At 38.1% G+C, this 25,959-nt stretch overlaps 1 protein-coding gene across 1 annotated transcript in view; it reads right to left on the bottom strand.

Moving 5' to 3' along the window:
* CSTF3 (cleavage stimulation factor subunit 3) overlaps positions 1 to 25,577 on the bottom strand; it is a 78,280-nt gene extending 52,703 nt beyond the window's left edge. Inside the window, exons 1-3 of the mRNA XM_037899881.2 lie at positions 25,204 to 25,577; positions 10,774 to 10,875; positions 10,549 to 10,644 (exon numbers count right to left, since the gene is read on the bottom strand). Of these exons, the coding sequence (XP_037755809.1) occupies positions 10,549 to 10,644; positions 10,774 to 10,875; positions 25,204 to 25,233 (228 nt within the window). The 5' untranslated portion in view covers positions 25,234 to 25,577. The remainder of the gene's footprint in view (positions 1 to 10,548; positions 10,645 to 10,773; positions 10,876 to 25,203) is intronic.
* Between the last annotated feature and the right edge of the window lie 382 nt (positions 25,578 to 25,959).

Below are 25,959 nucleotides of genomic sequence, written 5' to 3'. Positions count from 1 at the left end.
AATTGACCTGTGGGTCTGACAAACCCATAACTGAAGGCCAGGCTAGAACAACTGTAAGGTGGTGAAAGGGAAACACTGAATAACCCATGATCTTTACAAGGATGGAAGACAGAAAAAAAAAATCAGCAAATAAACTTTCAGTGCTGGCTATACGTTTAGATTTGAAGATCTGTTGCTAAAGGAAAAGGGCAAGGAACTATTTTTAAAATGAAAATGAAGTTAGTCCTGATATTTCTCAGCCCCCCCAAAATCCTAATATATGGCATGCGTCTCAGGTGCCAACACTGGCTCTAAACTCAATCCTGTGGTACAGTCCAGGGACTACACCTTGGCTAGGAATCCTGGCACCTTCCCCTTTCTCAGCAGCTAATGGTAGGGGCTAGGCAACATGAGGGCGTTGCTCTTCAAGTACACTAGGACCCATCCCTCCAAATCAACAAAAGCCATTCATAAGTTGCTTATGTTTTTCAAACTGCCTGTGACCATGTAAAATACGAAAATTCACATTTTACAAGAATGCAGTCAAGACTGGATGACAGAGTAGGACAATCTAGTTCAGTCACTCCTTGCTTTGTATTCAGCCGTTTCCCTACATGCTCTTGAGTTGTATATCATGTTAGTAGATTATTAATTTTAGCCACTGGGGTGTAATAAAAGAAAAATGAATGTAAGATGTCTCAATTTTTTATAAGCTTATTACATGTAAAACCACCTGGATGGTGTAGTGCATATATAAAGTTTTATCCCAGAGAGGCCATGATTAGATGTATTTGGTCTAGCCCCCACTCCAGAAACACACACAACTGGAACTAATCTGTTAACTATTTAAGGTTACAGGTTTGGTTGAAAGTTCTCATAAAAACCTTTTCCAAATGTTGGGACTAAAAAACCGATCATGGTATATTTTCACACTTTTTTTTGTTTCAAATCATTTGTAAGATCCAACTAAGAGTAACAAAAAAAATCTAGATGAGTTATCAGAATAATCAGGATTAAACTTCTATTTTGTCCATTTAAATCCATATGTGTCTCCATATCCAGTAAATGGATTTACCAACACAGAAATCCAAAAAGATTCCTTAAGACTCCACAGAGGTAGCAGTTCTTTTTGCAGGGTAGGGGCCAATGGAAGGTTTTAATTTTTTTAACCATACATACCCACAGCATATGCACGCACACACACCACTTAACCAGAAACTGAACTAAACTTTGGGTATTACATACAAAAAATGGAAAAAAAAAGTTCAACTCCTATTGGCTTCTTTAGGTATAAAGACAACCTCAATCCCCACCCCCTACTCAAGAAATATAGGGAGGACCCTGTTTACCTTAGAAGTATTAGAAATGTCAATTCTTCACTGTGTTTTTGCTCAACTATGTCTTAAATAGTTATCTCAGCCCTTAATTGAAAGGACAGGGATGCTGAATCTTTAAGAGCAAATAACTATTCTAGAAGTAGTTTGAGTTAAATAGATATTTACAAAATAGAAGTTTAGATGCCTGAATAAAAGCCACTTCCTCTTGTAGATTTCACTTGCACAATTTATCTGACAAACATATGCTTTCCAGGCACCCATTGTGCATTCCAAAATGGACACTGAGCAAGAGCTAACTTTTCTACTCAAAAATTAAGCAAAATTGTTTTTGAAAAATAAAAATTTAAGTAAGGCATAACCCTACTTTTTCCAAATCATCTTTAAATTTAGTTTTCTCAAAAACTTCCATGTTCCTAGTGTAGAAGAAAGTAAATCACGTTTTTCACTGCTGCTCTAGAGTCTGTTAACAACTGTATAGGAGAAACCTAACTCTCACAGCTGAGGATAATTTATTCCCTGCACTCCACTGACTCTGGCAGATTACTACCCATGTAATGCTTATTCACAACAAGTCTGTTGGTTTTGGAGGAAGATAAGGGGTAGATGTGCAAGGAGATGGGAGAAACAGAAAGGAAGCTGTGTTTGGGCCTTGCCTTTGGTAAAACAGGGAAGAGTTATTTTCCTCCAAACCAAAGAGTAGTAAAGAAAAATCTAAATTTTATTTTGAGAGTCACTGAAAGCATCCCTTTCAAGCAAGTAAGGGCCCAATCCTACAAATACTTAAGCACATGCTTAACTTTATGCATGTAAGTAGTCCTATTGAGCTCAATGAGATTACTCATCTGCATAAAGATAAGCACACATTTATGTACTGGCAGGATTACATCCTTATACACATCCTCCAACAATTTTTAGGAACCATTAGTGACCCAGTCTCATTTTACAGAACTGTTGATTTTGTACAGTAATAAGAAGAGAGTGACAGAACTTCATGAGTCTGAAATCCTGTACTTCTAGAAGAGAGACCTGAGTAAAGTTGTCCAAAACATAAAAGTCTGAGTAAACAGAGGAACTACAAAACCAGTTAGCAACATGAAGCCTCTCACTTAAACCTAACAAACTAACCCTTCACACTAATGTATCTTAAATGTATCTTAATATATATAAAAATATTACTACAACAGATGAACTGGTGTCAAAGTCTCAGACTGTCTTTTACTATGAATTTTGTACAATTAAGGGTTTAGGTGAGAACCTTATTTACCAGAATTTTGTAACTGAAGTTACTCCCCACACCAATTAATGGAATTTTCTTTAAGTGAAGCAAAATGTGTTCCTGTAATAAACTAGATTTCCACATTAAAATTCTCCTGTTTTCCATCTCATGGACTAATAGGAGATATGAGGGAACTGATGAGAGACTGAACTGCACCAAATTAGGAAGTTCATTGTGTGAAGAGATACTGCTTATTTAAGCTACTTAGAATCTACATCAAATGGGAAGCAAAAAAATGCAGATGTTCAACAAGTCACGACACTTAACACTTAAGATGTGTAATTTATTCAGAGGATCAGTTTGGGATTATTCACAATAAAACTGTCAGCCTAATGCAGATGGCTTGCAGGTGCTCAAATATAAAAGTTTGTTGACAATACACTTGACCAAATTTCTGATGGCACAAGTAGCCATATTGCACTCAAAGTGTGTCCATACTTACAAAAGTTAGCTAATTTGATCAGAGACAAAAGCACTATAAGCCCCAATCCAATTACCATAATGTAAATATTTACAAATAGATTGAGATAAGATCACTGAATTTTGCAAGAAATTTACAAAATATAATCAGCTTTCATAAACACAAACTATGTTGATACATACAAAGATGTTTGCTTGCTTTTTGTATATAAACATGTACACATATTCACTGCACACATACGTTGCCATTTCTTCTCATGTAGGAGTTGCCTACATATATATATATATTTTTTTTTTAAAGGAAGTCTGACAAACATGTTTTTAATCTCGTAATAGTATAACAAATGATTTTTATCAACTACCTGATACATCACCGCAAACTTTTTACAAGCTGGCGGTCACTGGACACGGGACATCATGTGGCACAAAGATTGGCAAAGCTTATTGTAGCTAGGGAAAAGATTCTGATGTCCAATTTTAAACAAGCATATTCATATCCTACAATGAATGCCATAACTGAATACAGTAAATCACATGACTGGTCATAAGTTACTGGCAGAGAGAGGCCACTGTGTTCCCTTCAACAGGTAATTCACAGTCCGCAAGGATTTGAGATATAAGAAAACTTGCACTAGTCTAGTATGTAATGGGGCTATTACCTACATATTTTTAGCACGACAGGTGTGCAAAGAAATAGTAATGATATACAGTAAGTTTTTGAAGTAGTCCAAGGAGTAGAGAGAGATTTGACCAGCTGATAACTGGAGTGAGGTACAAAAATGAGGGCAAAGACAAAGTAAGAAGAAAGCTGGCTATAGTAGTCCCTTTGGTCCAGGTTCAAGTGACCCACCCATAAACACTGCAGGGCAGAGAAAGTTCTATACTATACTGAAAGTCTGTTGCAAATTGGAGCAGAAAGAGGCTTAACTTGTGCCTAACTACAGGAAAGAAAAGTCAGAAGTAGTATTAGCACATTGATGTATCAAAAAAGTAGTATAATGGCTAAAGTTTTCACTGTCTACATAATGACAGGTTTCAGAGTAGCAGCCGTGTTAGTCTGTATCTGCAAAAAGAAAAAGGAGGACTTGTGGCACCTTAGAGACTAACCAATTTATTTGAGCATAAGCTTTCGTGAGCTACAGCTCGATGCATCCAATGAAGTGAGCTGTAGCTCATGAAAGCTTATGTTCAAATAAATTGGTTAGTCTCTAAGGTGCCATAAGTCCTCCTTTTCTTTTTACTGTTTACATAAATCCTATAAGTGGGTCTTAGAAGCTTTTGGAAATTGTACCCAGTGAGGAAAGCTAAATGCTTGTTTTTCCTATTAAAATCAGAATAGAAAGATGAAGCTAATGGAGGTGTAACATTTCTACTGTAGTATGTTTGGTTCTAATTGATCTAGAATGTAGATATCTTTAGGAACAGTGTTCAGCTAGCCAACCCTTATGAAGTGAACATTTCCACTGCCACACCACGTGGAAAGAATACAGTTAAGAGAAGAGCGAACAACCCATTTCTTCATGCGAAAATGACAACATACTACAAAAGAAAGCCATAGTGATATTCTTTGATCATATCTTGTCCTTTCACCATTAATATTAGAAATATTGTCTATCCCCTTTTTCATTATTAAAATTTGTTCAATGAACAGTTATGTAGTAATTGATATTTATGGAAGGCAGATAAATATACAGTCTTCCACTTCAATATTGTGTATCTATTTTAAGTGAGAAACATTTTATCAGTTGTGGTTGTGTGGAAAAGTATTTCTGATACTTCACAACTAAAAACATGTTCTGTTCACTTTGTAAATTGCACACCCTTATATTTACATATTGGGCAGAGGGGACAGGAGACGGACAAATTGCATTTGATTTCTAGTACAAGTCTACAATAATCACACAGACATAGAACAACATTTATTAACAAGAAAGGAACAAGTCCGTAAGAATAAGAAAAGATCATAAGTAGTACAGTTGTAAAGATTAAAAGCTTAGGACAGAAGTTTCCAACGTTTAGGATGTGCAGAAACTCTGTACAACATACTCTCTCAGCAACAAAAGTTGACCAAGAAAAATGCTTAGATAACTGGAGCAGCAAGTTTTATATGGGTATATTTTTCAATTACTATAAGAGTGTTTACATAAATTTAGCAAACAGTAGTTATGTCTAATTCAGGTAAGGTCTTGCCAATAAAGGAATATCAGTAGTGGAGAAGTCTACTTTGACTTTAGGTCACATCAGCTTCATCCTGACAGAAGTTAGTTCAATTTTCCAAGCAGAACACTGATTTTGAAAGTTTGTATTCACAATTTCCCTCTCCAGCCCCAAATCAAAGTATTAGGAGTAAGAAAATACTGTCAAGCAGAAAAAACATTTTAAACAAAACCAATCATTTTTCTAAATGATTTTATTAAAGTTACATTTTTTTAATGTACAAATATATTGAAATGATAACATTCTGGCTAGTGTTCACACCAAACTGAATTACACGAGTTAAAGATACTCATGTATATGTTTATGTGGAAATGCAAAAGCCATCAATCCTAGCCTTTGATTATATAGTTCAAGCCCTCTTCCTTCTCCCATCTTCCCACAGAAAGAGTTCTTGTACCACATCTCTTGCTATTAAACTACATTTAAAATAAACTATGTTCATATTAAAGTTACAAATATTTCTATTCTATTTATAAAAAGTTTTTTTTCTTTAGTGCATGCAATTACACACAATTCAAACTTGAGAAATGTATAACAGTGAAAATACATATGAACAGCTGAAATACCTTACAAGCACATGGACTAGCTTTGCATTTATTAGTTTCTGGGTTTTTTTACGTGTTTGTCGGAACTGTATTGTGGTTGTGATTTTTAAATATCTTGTTATAGCAAACTTTTTGACCTCTCCCAACAGCAGAAAGAATGAACAAGGAGATACTGAAATAAACCCATGAAAGAATGAAGTTAGCATCGTGTAAACTTGCCCAGAGCATCCAAGGACTATAGCACAGGATCCTAAAATCTTTCAAAGATACCATTTCAAGTGTCAGAATTGGAATGAGAGTAATACTACTTCTCTAAAATACTGTAAGTATAGATTATTTCTAACGAATTGATTAAAAGGATTTTCTGCAGATCCATTTTTCCATGGGAAACTAGGAATGCAGGGAAATTTCTGAAAATTAAAAAGGTAACTACATGTTTCATACAAGTGTTCACTGCTGTACTATTCAAACATTTATGATACTGCCCAACGTGTAAATTCTTCAAGTGTCTCAAAAAGATAATTAAACTAATTCTAAAAATAATGATCTACAAGTAAGTGGGTCATCTAGCCGTCTGGATCAAAATCAGAGATCATGGATATATATTATGCATTAGGTTTCATGGGCCCACATGGTGTACTTCATCAGAACATACATATTTTGCACCTCTATAGCACCTCATTGTTCTATAAACAAGCCTCACAACAACCCTGTGAGGTAGGTATCCCCACTTTACTGGCAGGAAAGAGTTTAAATAACTTACCCAAGATGGCACACCAAGTCAGCTGGGCAGAAATAGAATCCAGATCACTGAACTATTAATTTAGGATGCATAGCATATGTGGATGTTTGAGACTTGTAACGTGCTCCCTTAAAACTGTAAACAGAGGCATTTTTGTGGATTTATGCAAGCAGGTTGGTGGGAGTGGCCTTTTTGCCAAAAAAGGCATCAAGGGGGATAACCAACTATTTTAATGTTAAGCAACTGGAAAAAGATAAATTTCTCATCACTACAGTGGCTATTACTGTGCCATATAAATAATTTTCAAAAAAGATACAGTATATATTAGCAAGTGCCTTTTTCTCAACTTGCTACAAAACAGGTTGTTGAGGATAGCCTACATAAAACCCCTAAACAAAACCGTAAGGTCACAGACCGTAAGTGGTTCAACACCAACGCCTAATAAACTGTTATTGCAGATGGAGTTATTTCTTCTATTGCTAATAACTGCCCCTCCCCTTCAATCCCACACCCAACCGTTTCTTGAAGTCACTGCACAAATAGGAACCAAGGTGAAAAGCAGGCTGTTTTCACTGCTACAGGTTTATATTTTTGTGTAGTAGTAGTTTTGTCTCCCATCAGTGAAGGGAATCAGAGAGGAAGTGTACTTAACTCAGATTAAGTCCAAACCTATGTTCAGATTCATTCACACACTACAAAGTCAGTAGTTTTCATAAAAGCCCACAGCAGCGTTCAACATACCAAAAAATGGTATTGTGAAGTATCCAATTTACTGCAGCACATATTTATTTTCAAATTTTCTGGCAATAAATGTTATCATAGGTAAGTGATGAAAGCTGCTTTATATAATATGCTACTATAGTCCACCAGAGAACACACTCGAACACAAAATGACAGGACAGCACTGCAAAAATATGTAATACTGAAGTTAATAAAGGTAAATATTTTACTAGGGTTTATAGCTCTCTCCAAAAATTACAAGACAGAGAAAAATGAAGTAGGGGAGAAAAGGATTTGTCTCTCACAGTCTCACATTTGTCTATCACACTAAAATATCAATGCTGAAGACTAATTTGAATTGCTTTCTACTCAAAGGTATAAAAAAATGACGTAAAAAAGGTCAATTCCTGAAATCAGCTAACGGGAGATTTAAAAATTCTTAATATTTAAGACATCTGAATTTTCATAAAGAAAATAGCTGAATATAGCTATTCCACACTAACACTAACAGGTCCCAGAGGGTATAATCTTCACACTAACTTATTTCCCTATGCAATACACAACACTTAAATATTTGGTTCCTAAGTTTTTTCCTATATCATTCTGTCAAACTCTTAAGAGAAAGACTTTCACTACTGCTAAAAGTGAGAAAGCAAGAGAAAATTATTTGTTACCCTCTTTGCTTCTCTGTGATGTATAAAAGATAACAATGAAAACTGTGTTTTAATTTGAGATGAAAAAAATCTGTTTGTGTTTTCACATTAGAAATTCAGGTCTGGTCTTCCAGAAAAAATGCAGGTTATGGATGACTGAACAATTAGTAGGTTTAGGATTTAAAATACCATGGGAATGCAGCTCATTAAGAACTCCTCTTGATGAAGTTTCAACATGCCCACCCGCTTCTGTTCAGTGCTGTGAAATTCCCTATTCACATTTCTGGATCATTCAAGAAAAGCCTCCACCAAGGTAAGACGACTAAATTTGATATTTCTGATATGTCTAAAGCAATAAACAAAGCAGAAAGGGTTTTAGATAAACCCTTTCAGGGTTTTCTTTGTACAATATAAAGCAACAAGAAAAGAATCCACATACCAATTCTTCTAGCCCCTATCTCAGGTCACCTTTAAAATGAGTTTGTGTCAGTGTTAATTTCGGTTCAACTACATTGTTAGAAACATGTATAATTCTGCAGTTACTTTTTGAAGCTGTCTGTTCATAGCATACATGATGCATTTTAAAGCAACATTTTGGCAGTACTGCCAAGTAATCCAATTTGTATGTTGATTCTTGTCAATGAAGTCAGAAGGGAAAAGAAAAAGAAGCAAATTAACTTATTACACTGAAGTCTACACATTAGCAGATAGAATTGTTAAGGTAGAAATGAACAATGCAGGTTTTTCACTTATATCACTAACTATATAGGTTAGTGCAGAGAAAGTTACGAGAAGAGAATATGTTCAAATTTAAAATCAAAATTTTGGTTTAAAAAAATTAACTTTGATTTAAGAGAAATCAAGCTTAAAATGTAACATGCTCAAGACACGTCTGTCAAAATACTAAACCACATTTGTTTTTCTTCATCTTTTTGAAAGATTTAATTCTATCCTCCATTTATCCTACAGGTCAAGAGTAATTAAACCCTCTATATTCATAGCTATAGTTAACTCAATGCAGACTCATTCCCTCCCAAGTTATTATATAGTATGTTACTGAAATATCACCCGAGAGGTAGCTGTATCCTAAATTGTTTATGCTACAATAGTATTTGTGCTTATATATACTACTAACGTGTTCACTAGTTAAAAGGTATGGCATTAAATAAATGGCAAGAGTATTTCTGTCAGGCCATTTCTGCAGAAGATCCAATACAGAAGTGGCTTGAGGCTTCTTGCTTTAATACAAGAATGGCTCCTGGTGACCCAAAAAGCAGCACAGATCAGGTCTCATTCATCTCTTAAGTCAGGGGCATCTCCAGTGAATAACAACAGTTCTAAATAGGCACTAATGATCCCAGAGAGAGAGTTTTGATGATGAAGTCCTGAGGCTATGGTCTTGATCCTGCAACTTAGACCTGTATGGTTGCAGAGGATGGACTTAGTTGCAAGATCTAACCTTAATATTGGATAGGAGATACCCACACATGAATGCATTAGAGTACACACACCCACACATGTCCTATCAGCTGATGCCTCACTAACTTCTACATATGATTGAAACAGTGCCAATTATAGGATATGTAACCAGAGTGAATATTGGAATTTATGTTGCATATTTTACACGTAAGTATAAGCAGTAATTCAAGTACAGTATGCAAGATTTTTAGTTACAACGGACTCATTAGTTTTATTGCATTACCTTTAAAACGTTTATCTAGTGTCGGAGCTAATCTGGACACAACTTATATGATATAGTAAGGATTAAGCGATGTGGTTTGCCACTCAGATTCCTACTCACCAATCTGCAGACATTTATTTGTTCTGAGGTTAAACTAGCTCATTTATCACCTGAGGAACAGCAATTCCCTGCATTAGAGGAGTTTAACTAATAAAAGACTTGTCTATATTTATCAAAATTTATAGCTTAAGAATGCCAGTGAAAATCATGTGTATCAGGATAAACTATCAATTACCTACAGAAAGTTAAAAAAAAATATCAAAATACCCATACAAATAATTTCATGGCATGGCATGAAATAAAGACTGTTTGGATTGGTCTTTGGGCTTAGCCAACTGGAACAAAAAACAGCTACTATTTATACACATAAAAATAGTTATGTAAGTTAGTTGGACTTTTGATAGTTTAGTCAATATTTATGCATAAACTATGCATTTTCAAGACATTTCACATCAGAAATAATCTTCCTTCCCACACCCTCGCTGGAAAAGACTATTTCAGAGACACCCAAAATATCCTAGGAAGCAAAAATATTAAAGATTCAAACATTCATAGAAAGTAATTCAAATCAGTTTGTACATATGAGCAAAAAATGAGCTCTAAATAAATGACACAGGAGGCAATAAATTGACACGACAAGTAAATAAAAGGCTAAAGCACTCCAACACCATTGAAACGGTTTTAATGTTGTTGCAATTCCATAATGCAACAATCATCAGCTCATAAAAAGACCCAAATACTCGAGAATTCATTTTAATTGCTCTTTTGCACCTATTTTACAAAATAAAGGCAAGATATCTTTAAAATCCTCCTTTACCTGGATTTGTTTATGTGCCTAACTTCAGTTATGTTTTATCATAGAATGTAAACGTAAATTCCTATTAAGTGTTATATAAGAAAAAATGTTAAAATATTAACCTCTGCTTCAATGTACAGTTTCCAGAATCTGCCAGAACTGGGGAACTGGGCAACAAGGCGTTCATAGGTCTTCCGTGCTTTGTCTATAGGTTGATTCTAAAAAATTGAAAACCAACAAACAGCATTTACAATATTATGATTTATGTAAATGTTTATATTGACTTCCAGAACCACACAGCGTGAGTGGACCCATAGATAAGGAAATGTAATCCTATGTCACTAAACCTGTGCCTCTCGAATGAGAATGCTCCAAGCGTCAAGGTCATATGGATTCTCTTCTAATTTCTTTTCAGCCTTCTTCACTTTTTCTGGAACATATTCAGCAGCCTAGGAAAAAAAAACACAAAGTAGGAGCGTAAGTGCCTACAAGAGTCTGAAGAGTCCAATACTACCTATAGCATAAGTTTAATGTCTTTTGAAAATACAGCATTTCACATCTTGGAATTTCTGATCTCCGCTGTTACACTGAAACAACTGAAGTAAAATGATTATTTTAATGAAAAGCAAGTTTTCCTACAGAAACATTAAAATGTATTTCCCAACTTCCCAATGGCAAACTTCAAAATTTGATGTCTCACTGCCCAAAGAAGAAATAAGTTAAATAAATAATATGATAGTGTAAGGCTATGTCTACACTGCGCACCTTACAACGGCACAGCTGTGCTGCTGCACCCGTGTCATTGTAAGGTGTGCTGTGTAGCCACTCTATCCCTAAGAGGTACCACCTTCAAAGAAGGGCGGTAGCTTCATCGCCAGGAGCACAGCTCCTGTCGACAATGCACTGTCCACACCTGCGCTTTTCGTTGTTAAAACTTTTCTCATTCAGAAGGGTGTTTTTTCACACTCCTGAGTGACAAAAGTGGCAATGTAGACACAGCCTAAGTCCATAAGCTTGCTAAGAAGTGTTCTGTATTTGTAATTCTATTTAACTGATTTATTATGGTTCTTAAAATGCAAAAGAACATGAAGTTTAATTATTTTTACGATACAACTTAAGTGCCAAAAAATAGTTAATTAAGTTAACCTTGCAAAAAATACATGGTCGTACTGCACATCCTGCAATTTTCCTCTTAGCAAATTCAATACCAAACTTTCAAATTGTCATACCTATGTTAAGTCAAAGCCATTAAACAAACCAACTTCTGTGAGGACCACTGTTATGTTAAACTACAAATTCAGCTTATTTTGAGGCTGCTTTGTTCAAACAAGTGTGTTTATAAGTTATTTCTTTTAACAGTAGGTAAGGTTCTCACCAGCACCACTCTTCAGTAACACAAAACAGGTGAAGTGATTTGCTCACATTTTCCAAAAACAGTTCAATTTCAGTCAGAAACAAAATAAGGAAACTTTCAGCCTAAGCACTGGATGTTTCAGTAAGTTATGTCTGTGGGAAAAAAGGGGTTATGATAAACTGTTTTGCAACCGTAACTATTACTAAAAAACTTGGTATTCTGTTATTTCTTTTCAAAATTTAAGTGTAACGACATGTTTTACAGCCTCAAGTACACAACACTAGTATATTTAAATACTTGACAACCATTAGCTTGCTAAGAGTTGTAGCACTAGACAATAGCGCTAGAAAAACTTGGAAGAATAAATGGGGATTTCCATTCTGAAGTTTACTTGGCATTAGATGGTTTAAAAAAAAAAAAAAAACAGACCTGCACAACCTAGGATTACAATGAAAAGAAAATAGGCGGCAGACATAACACTTGGTTATGGAAGAGCAGCAGCTATCAGCACTTCATACCATCATTCAAACTTACAAAAGCAGATGATGACAAAGCAGCTAAGAAGCACAAATACTGACAATACATTGAACACTAAATGTTGTTTTAGTGTAAGTCAGCCAATTTCCATCCCCGTCACAGTACTTGTCTACATCATGGGAAATGTGTTCTATGGAAGTGTGGTTTCTAAGGCACACGACACTCTACCACACTGATTGGTCTGTGTAGACCCTGCTGGTGTGCAAAGATTTTTTAGTGCATTTTAATGTTAGAATTGTTTCAACAGCACTACCATAAAGCACACCAGCAGGGTCTGCATGAACCAATTAATGCACAACATGTTAGTGTGCTTTAGAAATCACACCCCCTTAAGAGTGCATTACCCCACTGAAGTCTCATTATTCCAAGAATATAAATCCAGTGAAATAATGGACCCCCTTGGAAGACCATATTCTGAGGCCTGGAAAGGAACAAGAACTACTGGTAGGATAATTTGCATGAGATTTTAAAAGCCTCAACGAAATACAAAATTCTCAAAAAAGCTGTTTTAATTAGAAATCCAAAAAAACACACTGTATATGTGCAACAAGGCTGAGTTAATGCCAGTGCAGGAACCGTCGCTTTTTATTTTCATTGTTTTGTTTTGTTTTTTTTACTGTACATTTCAAACATATATTAAAGGTTCCTAGGACCACATAATAGCTTCAAAAAGAAGCATTTTAAAATGTTTTTATTCATTCAGTGCTACCAAGTTTCATAATGCCACTTACATATTAACGATATATAATGTCTGAAATTCTTTAACTATATGAGCAAAATTTGATTTTCATTAAAACTCTATGGAGTACCAAAAAACAAACAAAGAAAATGTCAGGGAAGACATACTGACACCAGGAAGAAGGGACAGTAGAGAAGAGAGAAGTCAGTGGTAGATAGTGCTGCCATCTCTACATACAGATCTTTAATGTGAGTCTTCCCCAACATTAACCTGCTCCAAATTCACAGCAATTCATTCTGGGACACAACCACCATAAGAGCCCAAAACAGAACTAAAACATACCTAAAATGGTCAGTGTCATGAAGCAAAACCATTTTAGTAGATAGTTTTTAAAAATTATTTGACTACAGGTGATGGAAAACAGGAGGTGTTTATAAATCTAATTTGTCACATCCCTACTCTTTCAGAGTTCTGACTTACAGTGCTGCGTATTTACTGGGAATCAAAGTTTCTATTTAAGTCACCACTTAATTAGCTTGCTTTGTGCTTTTAAATTTAAAGTTCAGTTTTACAGCACTTCCAAATGGACTCCTTCTGGGAAAATATACACAGAGTTTGTTTCTTGTATTTGGAATTTACAATGAAGTCACAAACTTCACCAAAGCTTAGTTCACAGACACCTGTTTTTTGCCTTAGTGAAGTTATGAAACATGATAGGAATACAATTTTGCTCCTGGCAAATACTGTTTGCTTAGATCACACTATTGTTAATTTAAACCAAGTAAAATTTGTTAGTCTGACTGTGCTATAGAAGCACAAAAATGTGCTATTTTATGAGGATTTAGTCTCTACAAACCTGTCTGTAGAGAAACAGGGTACTTTTTAGGTTGGAAGATGGGCTGTGCCACAGTAGCACATCCTAACAATGACCCAGTAGACTTATGTAACTCAAATAGCATGGTGCAGGATCACTGTGAAATTTGGGGGTAAGAAAAATGACACGCTTCATTGTGCTCCTGATGTTTTAACCCTTCAAAAAAATTAAGTCAATTTGACCTCAAAATGGCAAACATTCACTCAGAGCAGTAGCTGCTGTATTGTAGTTCTCTATTTTGCTACAGAGGGCAACAAAGGGGGCAAATCGGTCTCTACTAACTGCAAATATGTAAGTCCCTGCCCATTCTACAATTTTTAAATTAAGTTATATTTTAAAGGTAAAAATTCTTCTTTTATTTCCTATTCAGACCTGAAACTAATTCTCAGCTTTGTCAGTAACATTTCTAAATATATTTTGACTGAAGGAGAGCTCTTAATTTGAAATCTATTTCCTATTTGATACTGTGGCAGAGTGGAAACTGGAAGTACGAGTGGTACCAAAAAAAAAAAAAAAAAAAAAAAATCAACCCTTCCTTCAAGCAGAGAAGCTTTCCCCATTATCAGTGCATGGATTCTGCCGGAGCTCAGTTTGATGCTGTTTGACCTAAAAGTTGGAAGTAAGACACCACCACCTACCCTGAGAGGCAAGCTGAGTAAGCAGTTCCCAGGAAAGGCATTCTTGGGTAAGAGCAGCCCACTTCGGTGTAATTGTGTACAGTCATTTTCTCCTGTATAGTCAATGATGCCCCTACGCCACAATCAGTTACACGTTTAACTTTACACACAAGTAATTCCACTGAAAAAATGGAATTACTGAAGTGTGAAAAGTTAACCATAAACATAACTGCTTGCAGTAAGAGCTTCAGTTAATCAGTTTCTCCTTTTATTTGTGAAGGTGAATTTTTTTTAAAAATAGGAAAATCCTGCAAAACCAAACACAGATAGAAACAGTTGTACCTACAACTAATTTTAGTTTTCAGATGACTCAATTTGAAGTTCATAAGGACCTTTTCAAAAGATGATCTAACATGTTAATTCAAAATTGAGTTCACCTCGAAATGGGTCAAATGCTCCACTGAGTCTGGTTAATGTGAGGAAAAAACAAGCCATATTTCAGGGCTAAACTTTATTTTGAATTTTCTTTGGCAAGTCATTTCAAGGAAAAATTCATTCATATCCATTACCAGATTGCCATCAAGAGCACTCAACAGTTTGACCCTCAATTTCCTGATCCCACAGCATAGTAGACTCCAAAGTGCATAACAGAATCAAAACCCAAACAACTCATTCATATTTGAGCTCAATTTGCATTTACTGAAAGGTGTTTGGCAGTTTAAAACCTCCTCCTGTTCATGTGGTTTAAATATGGTTAAACTGGTTCACATGGGCAGGACATCAGTTTAAACAATCATTCACAACAGCTGATTTGAGCTTTTTGAAAACCACAAGTAACTACTGTGAATAAGGCACTCAAAAAAGTTAAGTCAGCCCAGCTATGTCGCTCAGGGATGTGAAAAATCCACACACATGAACGATGCAGTTAAGCTGACCATCTAGTCCAACCTCTAACTGTACAAGTTTGTTTGGACTCTACTTTTTTGAAAGCTTGAAGAAACTTAATTGTAAAAAAGCAAATGAGGCTTACACCTCATCCCCCCCTTGTGCGGCTATTCCACAGATCTCAGCATTTGGACCACTTTTTCTCCTTAATTTCTTCCCAGTACACCTATGGCTTATTGATAAATATAACCAAAGCAGAGAATTGATTACAAACAGTTACACGGGGACTGGAACTTCAATAACCAGGCCAAAAACTTCAATAATCCATGGTTTTAGCCATACTGTAACTAAGACCCCCACTTTATATATAAGTGTTAACAAGCCCTTTGTGCCATCCTAAGTATCTTCCCCTTTGGGGTTTACCTTCTAAATACCTCTACACTTCTACCTGCTCTTCCTTCTGATCACTCTTAACACTGCAAAGTTAAATTTCACTTCCCACGCTACATCACTCAAGACTAGACAGCTCTCTGTAATTTAACTGCTGCCACACATTTTTAAAGTTGCACTTAAACTAAATAAGATTTTATTTAACACTGCATATAGAATCTGGAAACGGAAGAGACAATATAAATGAAGTAGATTAATCCCTGCTGTAGTACATTTAATTGGGCTCTGTCCACTGACTTTTGTATCCAAAATAAATCAGCTAAGGTATAACCCTGACTGTATATGTGAAAGGGATCTAATGCTAAAAAAAAAAAAAGTAGCAGAAAAATCTCTGCATTTCAGTGGAGCTGAAAGGTCACAATCATGATTTCTTAATAAGCTTTTTTATGGTTCTCAATGCCATTGTATTTGAGCATCTCACATTCATTCTCAAAATGGGGAAGTAACCATGAAGCAAACAAATGACTTGCCCAGGCTCACAGAGTTTGTGGCTGAGCTGGGAACAGAACGCAGATTCTCAAGTCAATCAGGGTCTTAACCCTGAGGCCATTCTTCCTCTTTGGGCTCCAATGGGCTAGGCTGTACAAATACACAGGGAGAAACTCCGTCCCCAAAGAGTTCACAAAAGCAATAGAAGTGTGAAACAAAAGGAAGAAGGGGGCAGCAGCAGGAGTGTAACAGTACTAAAAATCCCACAATAGGAATCACTTATGTAGGCTAACTACTGTACAACTTGGTAATATTTAAATTAAAAAAAACCCTTCCTTAATATCAGATATACCCAACTGCCAATGAATTGAGCCATCATAAGTAAGCCAATTGCTCCCAGGTGTCACAGCAGAAGAGGGTCCAAGGAGGCAAATGAATGAAGTGAAGGCAGAAAAGGATGGATAAAAATCATTTTTTTATTTAAGTTAAATGAACTTAACTTTTTAAAAATAAACCTATCTGAAATTATGACACCAAAAATGAGGACGTTAGTTAACAGAAACTAAAAGGTACAGTGCCAAAAGTGAAATCCCTGCAAGATGCATGGAAAATTTTGAAAGACACCATAACACAGTGGCTGAACTTAAATGCATACTCCAAATTAAAAAAAAATAGAGAACCAAAAAAGTGCCACCATGACTAAACAAAGTAAAAGAAGCAGTGAGACATAAAAAGGCATCCTCTAAAAAGTGGAAGTTAAATCCTAATGAGAAAAATAGAAAGGAGCATAAACTCTGGCAAGAGAAGTGTAAAAACATAATTAGGAAGGCCAAAAATGAATTTGAAGAACAAACTAGACAAAGACTGAGAAAGTAATAGCAAAAAAAATTTGTAAGTACATCAGAAGCAGGAAGCCTGCTAAACAACCAGTGGGGCCACTGGATGATCAAGATGCTAAGGAGCACTCAAGGACCATAAGGTCAAAGCGGAAAAACAAAATGAATTATTTGCACCAGTCATCATGGCTGAGGATCTGAGTGAGATTCCCAAACCTGAGCCATTCTTTGTAGGTGACAAATCTGAGGAACTGTCCCAGATTGAGAAGTTGTTAGAGGAGGTTTTGGAACACACTGATGAACTAAACAGTAATAAGTCACTAGGACCAGATGGTATTCACCCAAGAGTTCTGAAGGAACTCAAATGTGAAATTGCAGAACTACTAACTGTAATTTGTAACCTATCATTTAAATCAGCTTCTGTGCAAAATGACTGGAGGATAGCTAATGTGATGCCAATTTTTAAAAGGGGCCCCAGAAGTGATCACGACAATTATAAGCTGTTAAGTACCAGCCAAACTGGTTGAAACTATAGTAAAGAACAAAATTGTCAGACACACAGATGTACAATTTGTTGGGGGGAAAAATCAACACGGTTTTTGTAAAGGGAAATCATGCCTCACCAGTCTACTAGAATTCTTTGAGGGGGGTCAGCAAGCATGTGGACAAGGGGGATCCAGTGAATACAGCATATTTAGATTTTCAGAAAGCCATTGACAAGGTCCCTCACCAAAGGCTCTTAAGCAAAGTAAGCTGTCATGGGATAAGAGGAAAGGTCCTCTCCTGGATCTGTAACTGCTTAAAAGATAGGAAACAAGAGGTAGGAATAAATGGTCAGTTTTCAGAAAGGAGAGAGGTAAATAGTGGTGTCCCCCAGGGGTCTGTACTAGGACCAGTCCTATTCAACATATTCATAAATGATCTGGAAAAAGCGGTAAAACAGTGAGGTGGCAAAATCTGAAGATGGTACAAAACTTCTCAAGTCCCAAGGAAACTGCGAAGAGCTACAAACAGATCTCACGAAAATGGGTGACTGGGTAACAAAATGGCAAATGAAATTCAATGTTGATAAATGCAAAGTAATGCACACTGAAAACCATAATCTCAACTATACATATAAAATGATGGGATCTAAATTAGCTATTACCACTCAAGGTACACCCACATCTTGAATGCTGCATGCAGATGTGGTCGCCCCATCGCAAAAGAGATATATTGGAATTGGAAAAGGTTCAGAAAGGGCAAGAAAAATGACTGGGGTATAGAATGGCTTTCGTATGAGGAGAGATTAATAAGATTGGGACTTTTCATCTCGGAAAAGAGACGACTAAGGGGGGATTTGACAGAGCAGGGGAGGCCAACCTGTGGCTCCAGAGGCACATGCAGCTCTTCAAAGTTAATATGCGGCTCCTTGTATAGGCACTGACTGTAGGGCTGGAGCTTTTGGCACCAAGTTTCCAATGTGCTGGGGGATGCTCACTGCTCAACCCCTACCCCCACTCCAGCCCTTCCCACCCCCTCCCTTGAGCCTGCCATGCCCTCACTCCTCCCTCTCCCCCCAAGAGCCTCCTGCACACCACGAAACAGCTGATCAGGAGGTGTGGGGAGGGGGAGGCGCTGATCAGTGGTGCTGCCAAGGAGTGGGAGGCACTGGGAGCGGGCTGGGGGGGGGGCGGGGGGGGGAGGAGCTGATGCAGGGCTGCTGACATATTTCTGTGGCTCTTTGACAATGTACATTGGTAAATTCTGGCTCCTTCTCAGGCTCAGGTTGGCCACCCCTGTGACAGAGGGCTATAAAATCAAGACTGGTGTGGAGAAAGTAAATAAGGAAGTGTTATTTACTACTTTTCATAACACACAAACTAGGAGTCACCAAATGAAATGAACAGGCAGCACATTTAAAACAAACAAAAGGAAGTATTTTTTTCACACAACGCAGAGTCAACCCGTGGAACTCCTTGCCAGAGGATGTTGTGAAGGCCAAGACTATAACAGCATTAAAAAACAAAAAAAACGAACTAGATAAGTTTATGGAGGATAGTCCATCAATGGCTATTAGCCGGGATGGGCAGAGATGATGTCCCTAGCCTTTGTTTGCCAGAAGCTGGGAATGAGCAACAGGGGATGGATCACTTGATGATTACCTGTTCTGTTCATTCCCTCTGGGGCACCTGGCATTGGCCACTGTCAGAAGACAGGATAGTGGGCTAGATGGACCTTTGGCCTGACCCAGTATGGTTGTTCTTATGTTCTATCCTAAGGCCTAAACTTATTATAATCTGTTAAAATAATTTAAATTCAATAAATATTCAAGCCATACATATTTGCTGCCAAAGTTTTAAGTAAAGTCAAACCACTGAACCAGTGGAAGTGAGTGGCTAAGCATCTGGAACCAGGGTTTGTTGAAGTGCTAAACAGTTTTTGACAGTAGTTGCCTCTTATTCAGATGAAGGCATATTTTCAGTTTATTCATCTAGTTTAGTTAAAAATTAAGAAACAGATTGGGAGTTGAAAAACAGAAAAACTTGTTTTCCTCTTCATATCTATGACTAAAAAGGATGCGATCTACTACTTCTAAAATCTTGGTAACCGGAAAATCAATTCACTTCACTAACTACTAATGATAGTTCCTGTTTAAGTAATCAATTAGTTTTAAATGCAACACATTTTGATACACTTTCTTCTTATGCATCTCTAGCACTTCTAAGGTTGTTTTATTTAACTAAAAAAATTTAAAATGCCGGTTTTTGTTCAATTTTTTAATTGAATTCCAATTTGCATCCAAATACAGTTTGACACATCACTGGCAAAATAAAATAAAAATCAATGTGTTAGTCACCATTTTCTAACAATAAAAAAAATAAAAAATTTAGCATCAAAATAAATATATGTTATGCTACATAACTCCTTAATGTGTACAGACACAGTATTTGCTAAACGGGGGGATAAAGCACCAAGTGTATTTAAAGGCCATAGTTAGTTGAAAAACATGTTTTAATGGTTACCAACCAATGAGAATCTCTCTTTAGGAAAAGAACTAAAAAGTACAAATACAAAACAAGACTAAAATCAAGTATATAAATCAATGTTTCCGGCTTCGGGATTTAAATCATTATCAAATTAATCCACTCTTGGGTTGTGGCTTTACAGATTAGATTAGCAATTAAATTAGTGTTGCTTATGTAAAGGCAGTGTGGACAAAATAGATATTTGTGGGAAAAGTGGACAAATGGATTTTCCGAGGCTAGCACTATTGACAAAGCAGATAAGAGGCACAGCTAAAAGGCAAAAGATGACAAGCACAGAAGAACAGATATGCAGTAGTTTGAAGGTCACAAAAAGTGAGGGGGAAATGGGGAGTTAATGTAAAGATCAAGGAGAGAACAATACGGGTGACATTATCAGGTTTTCAGGCAAATATGACCTTGGGGATACAATGCATTTTGTATGAAATGGAGGAAAATTATGTGTCAGGCAGATTAGAGTTGCAGTAATCAAAAGAGGAGACATTGAGTACCTGGATGAGAATTTCTGATGTCCGGATAAAGAGGAAGGGTCATATCAGAGGGATGTGGAGAAAAAAGCAACAGAATTTAGACAGAGGCTGGATGTGTGGGGCAAGCTGCAGGAAGAATTCAGAGATGACCTACAGCTGAGTGACACAGAGGCTGACAAAAGAATGCACAGATTAGGGTGAGCTTTGTGGGGAAAAAAAACAAGGAACTCTCTGGTAGACAATGCTGTATTCAGTCCTTGGACCCACTACAGACCCTCTCAGCTGTATATGGACTTGGACGGATAGCTGGGGATTCCAGTGCTGTAGCCAGCTATACCATCTCCTGCCCAGCCATCAGTATAGGGGAACAAGTAGAGGCAGACCTGCACGCACTTCAGCAATCCCTAGCTGGTAGTTGGCCTTCAGAGGCATCTAAAGCTAGGGCAGAGTTTAAAATAGTACTTAAACAGCTCTACACTATCTTGAGGTGGCAACCTGGCATCTAGATATCCCCCTAATCAAAGAGTTGTCACACCTCCTTTGTTGCACTCAGTGGAAACTGGGTGCAGTAGAGGATATTGAGCTCACTAAGTTTAAGTTGGCAGTGAGACATCCAGGACTGAGAAAGGAGGGAGCACCCTGACAACAGTCACTGAAGAAATAAAAGAGGTGGGAAAACAAGGCAAGGACAGTATCGCTGAAGCCAAGGGAGTTCAAAAAGGACATGTAACTGTATCAGCAGAACCAAAGAGGTCAAGGAGAATGAGAATGTAATACAGAGGCCTTGAGATTTGGCCAGAAAGAGGTTGTGAAATACCTTGGTAAAAGTAGTTCCAGTGTAGTGGAGGAGGGGAGTGAGTTGCAGGATTTATTTAATCATGTTGTTCTCTGTGGTTTCATTTTTACCTTGAAAACCTTTTAATATTAAAATGTATTCTGTTATCATTGAAATGGAAATACAGACATTTTACATTGATCCAGGGAACAAAACAGAACCCAATTACACTTGCATCCTGGTAAAATTCTGTTACAGATACTTAATTTGTGGTTAAAATTTTCAAAAGCACTAAAGAGATTTGGACGTCTAGTCTCTTAGATTACTGGAAATTTTACCCAGTACATTGAAGAAGCTGTGCCCTGATCCTCAGATTAGATCCACACAGTCAAAACCCTGTGTCTGCACAGAGCCCCATTGAAATAAATGGGTTCACCAGCATGGATACAGTTTAAGGATCATGAGATCAGTAAGAAGCTGAGTTAGAGCAGTGAGGAAAATATTAGCAACCTTAATATAAACCATACAAGCTCCAAAACCTTGTGAAATTACATGCTTTAGACAGGCTATACAGAACTCTCAAACTGCATAGGCTTAAAGGCCTGATCTCTGAGGTGCTCAGCATCCTTAACTCTTATCGGAAATAGCATAGCCTTGTCTACACTAGGTAATTTAAAAAGTAATTAAATGGTAATACCAGTGATAGAACTGGTGGGAGATCTAATGCTGACAACAGTCCAGTGGGATCTAGCATTTATACCATCACACAAATTAATCTTGCTAACAGCAGCTTTACCAGTGGTAGGTAGCTCATGGACATCTTCCCCTACATTTCTGTACTGCAGACAGTATCAGAGTTGAGGATACCCTTCAGGACTTGGCCCTAAGGTGCTAAACTGAAGTATTTTCCCCTTTATACAAGATTTACTCACACGTAAACATTACTAAAATTGATAACCTCACCACTACCTTCCACTCTCATGCTGCACATACAACGAGTCTTGACAGTTCTTTGACTGTGGAAATCCTCAAACGCATGGCTACACAAGAATAATTATACCAGGAAGCTTACTTTTAGAATGGTTTTACCCTTACTGTGGACAGAACATTATTTTTAATTTTCCATAAATGGCTTTCTAATAGTCTTTGCAGTGATGAAAGAGGTATACAATTAAGTCACTGCCCAGTAATTTTGCCTTATTGAAATTTCCATGAAACTATACTAAAAGTTATTTCCAAGAGGTAAAGCTTCATTAAACAACTTTAAAATGCCCAAACCATTATCAGTATAATTCCATTCAATGTTTAAAGAGAAACACTAAGATTTTCCTATGTAATGTTGCATATTATACAATATTTAGAACATAAGAACAGCCATACTGGGTCAGATCAAAGATCCATCTAGCCCAGTATCCTGTCTTCCGACAGTGGCCAATGTCAGGTACTTCAGAGGGAATGAACAGAACAGGTAGTCATCCAGTGATGCATCCCCCATCCCCAGCTTCTGGCAAATAGAGGCTATCCTTGCCCATCCTGGCTAATAGCCATTGATGGAGTTCTTTTTTGAACCCTGTTATAGTCTTGGCCTTCACAACATCCTCCGGCAAAAAGTTCCACAGGTTGGCTATGCATTGTGTGAAGAAATACTTCATTTTGTTTGTTTAAAACCTGCTGCCTATTAATTTCATTTGGTGACCCATAGTTATTGTGTTATGAGTAAATAATGCTTCCTTATTTACTTTCTCCATACCAATCATGATTTTATAGCCCTCTATTATATCCCCCCTTAGTCGTCTCTTTTCCAAGCTGAAAAGTTCCAATCTTCTTAATCTTGCCTCATAAAGAAGCTGTTCCACACCTCAAACCATTTTTTCCCCCCTTTTCTGAACCTTTTCCAATTCCAATATATCTTTTTTGAGATGGGGTGACCACATCTTCACAGTATTCAAGATGTGGGCGTACCATGGATTTAGACAGAGGCAATATGATATTTTCTGTCTTATTATCGACTCCTTTCTTAAGGATTCCCAACACTGGCAGCTTTTTTGACTGCTGCAATTTTACATCAAAAGCAGACAAGTATGGGAACATCAGAATTCCTGTTGCAGTGAACTTTACAAGGAAAATGGCTGCCAAGAAGTAAACAGCGTAACTGTGATTAAGAAACTTTCCGTATTGGTTTCAATGGGAAAAGCACTGAATTTTGAATATGTATTAGATCAATTTTGCTATATACTTTTGTGACGTGTATTTTAATTTAGCTTGTTTTAAATTTATTTTACTTTACAGGCAGACAAGATTTGAGAGCTTTAAAATAGATAATGAGGTCCCCATTTCCCCCCCCCCAAGAACCGGTGTTCCTTTGAAGTGTCTCCCTATAACCTAGACACTCACTTCCCCCACTACTAAAGCCTGGGCGAGAAGTGGGGGTGATAGTGCTGACTTGCAGGTAAACTTCTCTTAACTCACACCTCCATTAAAAAATAAGTTCACTAAGAAGGGAAGAGCAGAATCATCAACTTGTTTAAGTACTGTATATATGTGGTCTCCATCTCCTCTGAGCTTGTTTCCATCACTCCTCCCTGCTTCAGAAACTTTGGGTTTTCCCGCAAAGTGAGTATGGATTTAAAATATAGCTCTGACTGGCAGAGCAGGCTCTTCAATACCGGAAGGACGGAAGGAAAGAAAGCTGGAAAGTGAAGAAAGCATTTCATAGTAACACCAGTTCTAAGGGGGATGATGTACAATACCAGATTGTATCTGCCTATAAAATAAACAAAAACAAGTTAATGAAAAGTTATTTCCCACAACAGCATATTAAACACACAATGAAGTTGAGGTAAACATAATTAAAAAGAGGTATTTGCTGTACAAAAACCAACGGGGAAGAGATTCCCTCCATTACAAATCTGTTCAGGGGAAAGACAACCTCTGTCGAACAAGTATGTTTTAATATTTTCATTGTTAAATGTAAAAATAAAAGGAGTACTTGTGGCACCTTAGAGAATAACAAATTTATTTGAGCACAAGCTTTTGTGAGCTACAGCTCACTTCATCGGATGCATTCAAATGTGTTGTTTAAAAAGATTTGATAGTACATTACTCTTCTGAAATTTAGAAAAGTCACTAGAGTTTGTTTAAAAGGGCACAATCTCTTAGTATAAGCCCAAAGTTTAAATTTATTTTACAAAAGCAAATAAAATATTTGTTTCTAAACAGCTTAATTGGGTTTCAACTATCCTCTGGAGTCTGAAACCGAAATATTACTAGTAGTGCATGGCATCCAGAAACTGAAACAGATTACACTTCCTATTGTCCAAGTTGACTCGAAAGAAAACGTGCTTGCCAACATGGATGGCAAAAGCGAATTTTAAAAAGTTTCTTCGATTTAACTAATCTAAAAGGCCAGCACCCACCATGAGTCGCATGCAAGGCGTTTCCCGACTGTATTTGGTTAAATATGGAAATCTAAGATTTCGTACAATATGTGTTGGGGTAAGGCGAAAACGGGCCCATTTTTTGATTGTGCCACCATCCTACAGTAAGGCCCTGCAGTTGGTCGGGGGAGCCCTAAGTCTAAAGAGCGAAAAAACCGCCTGTGCTCCGCGCTTCCCAGAGCCACTCCTCCCATCTACCTACCTACCTCCCTGCTGCTCCCGTGCACACGCCCAGCGGAGCCCTGCAACTCGGCCGTCCCCTCCCCCAGCCACAGAGAAGGCCCGGCCAAGCTGCTCACCCAAGGCCTACAGGGGCGCGGGTACCCCCTTCGCCCCCGCCGCCCCCGTACCGCGCTGCCCACCCCAGGCCGCTGCCCCTAGGCGACCGGCCTCGTAGCTCCCGCTCACCTGGTCGCCAGCGGCTCCCTCTCCGGACATGGCGGGTTAAAACAGGGCCGAGCAGCGGCCCCCAAAACAGATTAAAACCCTTTAAAAAGCGACCAGCGCTGCGGCGGCTCCCCGGGTCCCGCCAGCCACTCGGCCGCCGCCGCCGCCGCCGATTCCAGCAACCCAGGGTCCAGGAACAAAATGGCCGCCCAGCCGCCCCCGATCGGCTTTCACGGGGGGAGGAACGGCACCGCGCGGGGGCTGCTGGGAGGCCGAAGGAGCAGAGCGTATGCGCGAGGACTGTAGAGAGGGGCGCCGCGCTGCGCGGAGACGAGCGGAAAAGGAGGACACGGAGGGAACAGCGTGTCACGCACACCCTCTGACCTCAGCACGCCGCAGCGAGGCGGAAGTGATTGGCGCGTGTACATAAGTGGGATGGGTCTAGAAGCAAAAGGAGGCTCCCGTGGGTGGGCCGAAGGAAGCCGCTGGTACTCTCCCGACCTGGTCGTGGTGCCCTCGTGCACTGTGGTGTCAGCCTCAGCTTCCCCGCGCTAACAGTGGGTGAAGAGCAGCCCCCTCAGAGCTCGTTGCGCCAGACTAATGGCGTGGTTGTGGTGCGAGTCAGAGGCACCAGGATCACACCTACAAGAAGTAGCTGCAGCCCTCTAGCCGGAGGGAGATGGGAGAAAGCCTCCTGGGGGCCCCGCTTCCCTCTGATTGTTTCATACTAACGGGAGAGCCAACAGCACCCCTCGCTGAGGACCCCGACAAGTGGTA

Source organism: Chelonia mydas, chromosome 6, assembly GCF_015237465.2.
Source record: "Chelonia mydas isolate rCheMyd1 chromosome 6, rCheMyd1.pri.v2, whole genome shotgun sequence".
NCBI lineage: Eukaryota > Metazoa > Chordata > Testudines > Cheloniidae > Chelonia > Chelonia mydas.
Note: the sequence above shows the minus strand (reverse complement) of the source record. Positions and strands in the feature narration are given on the sequence as shown.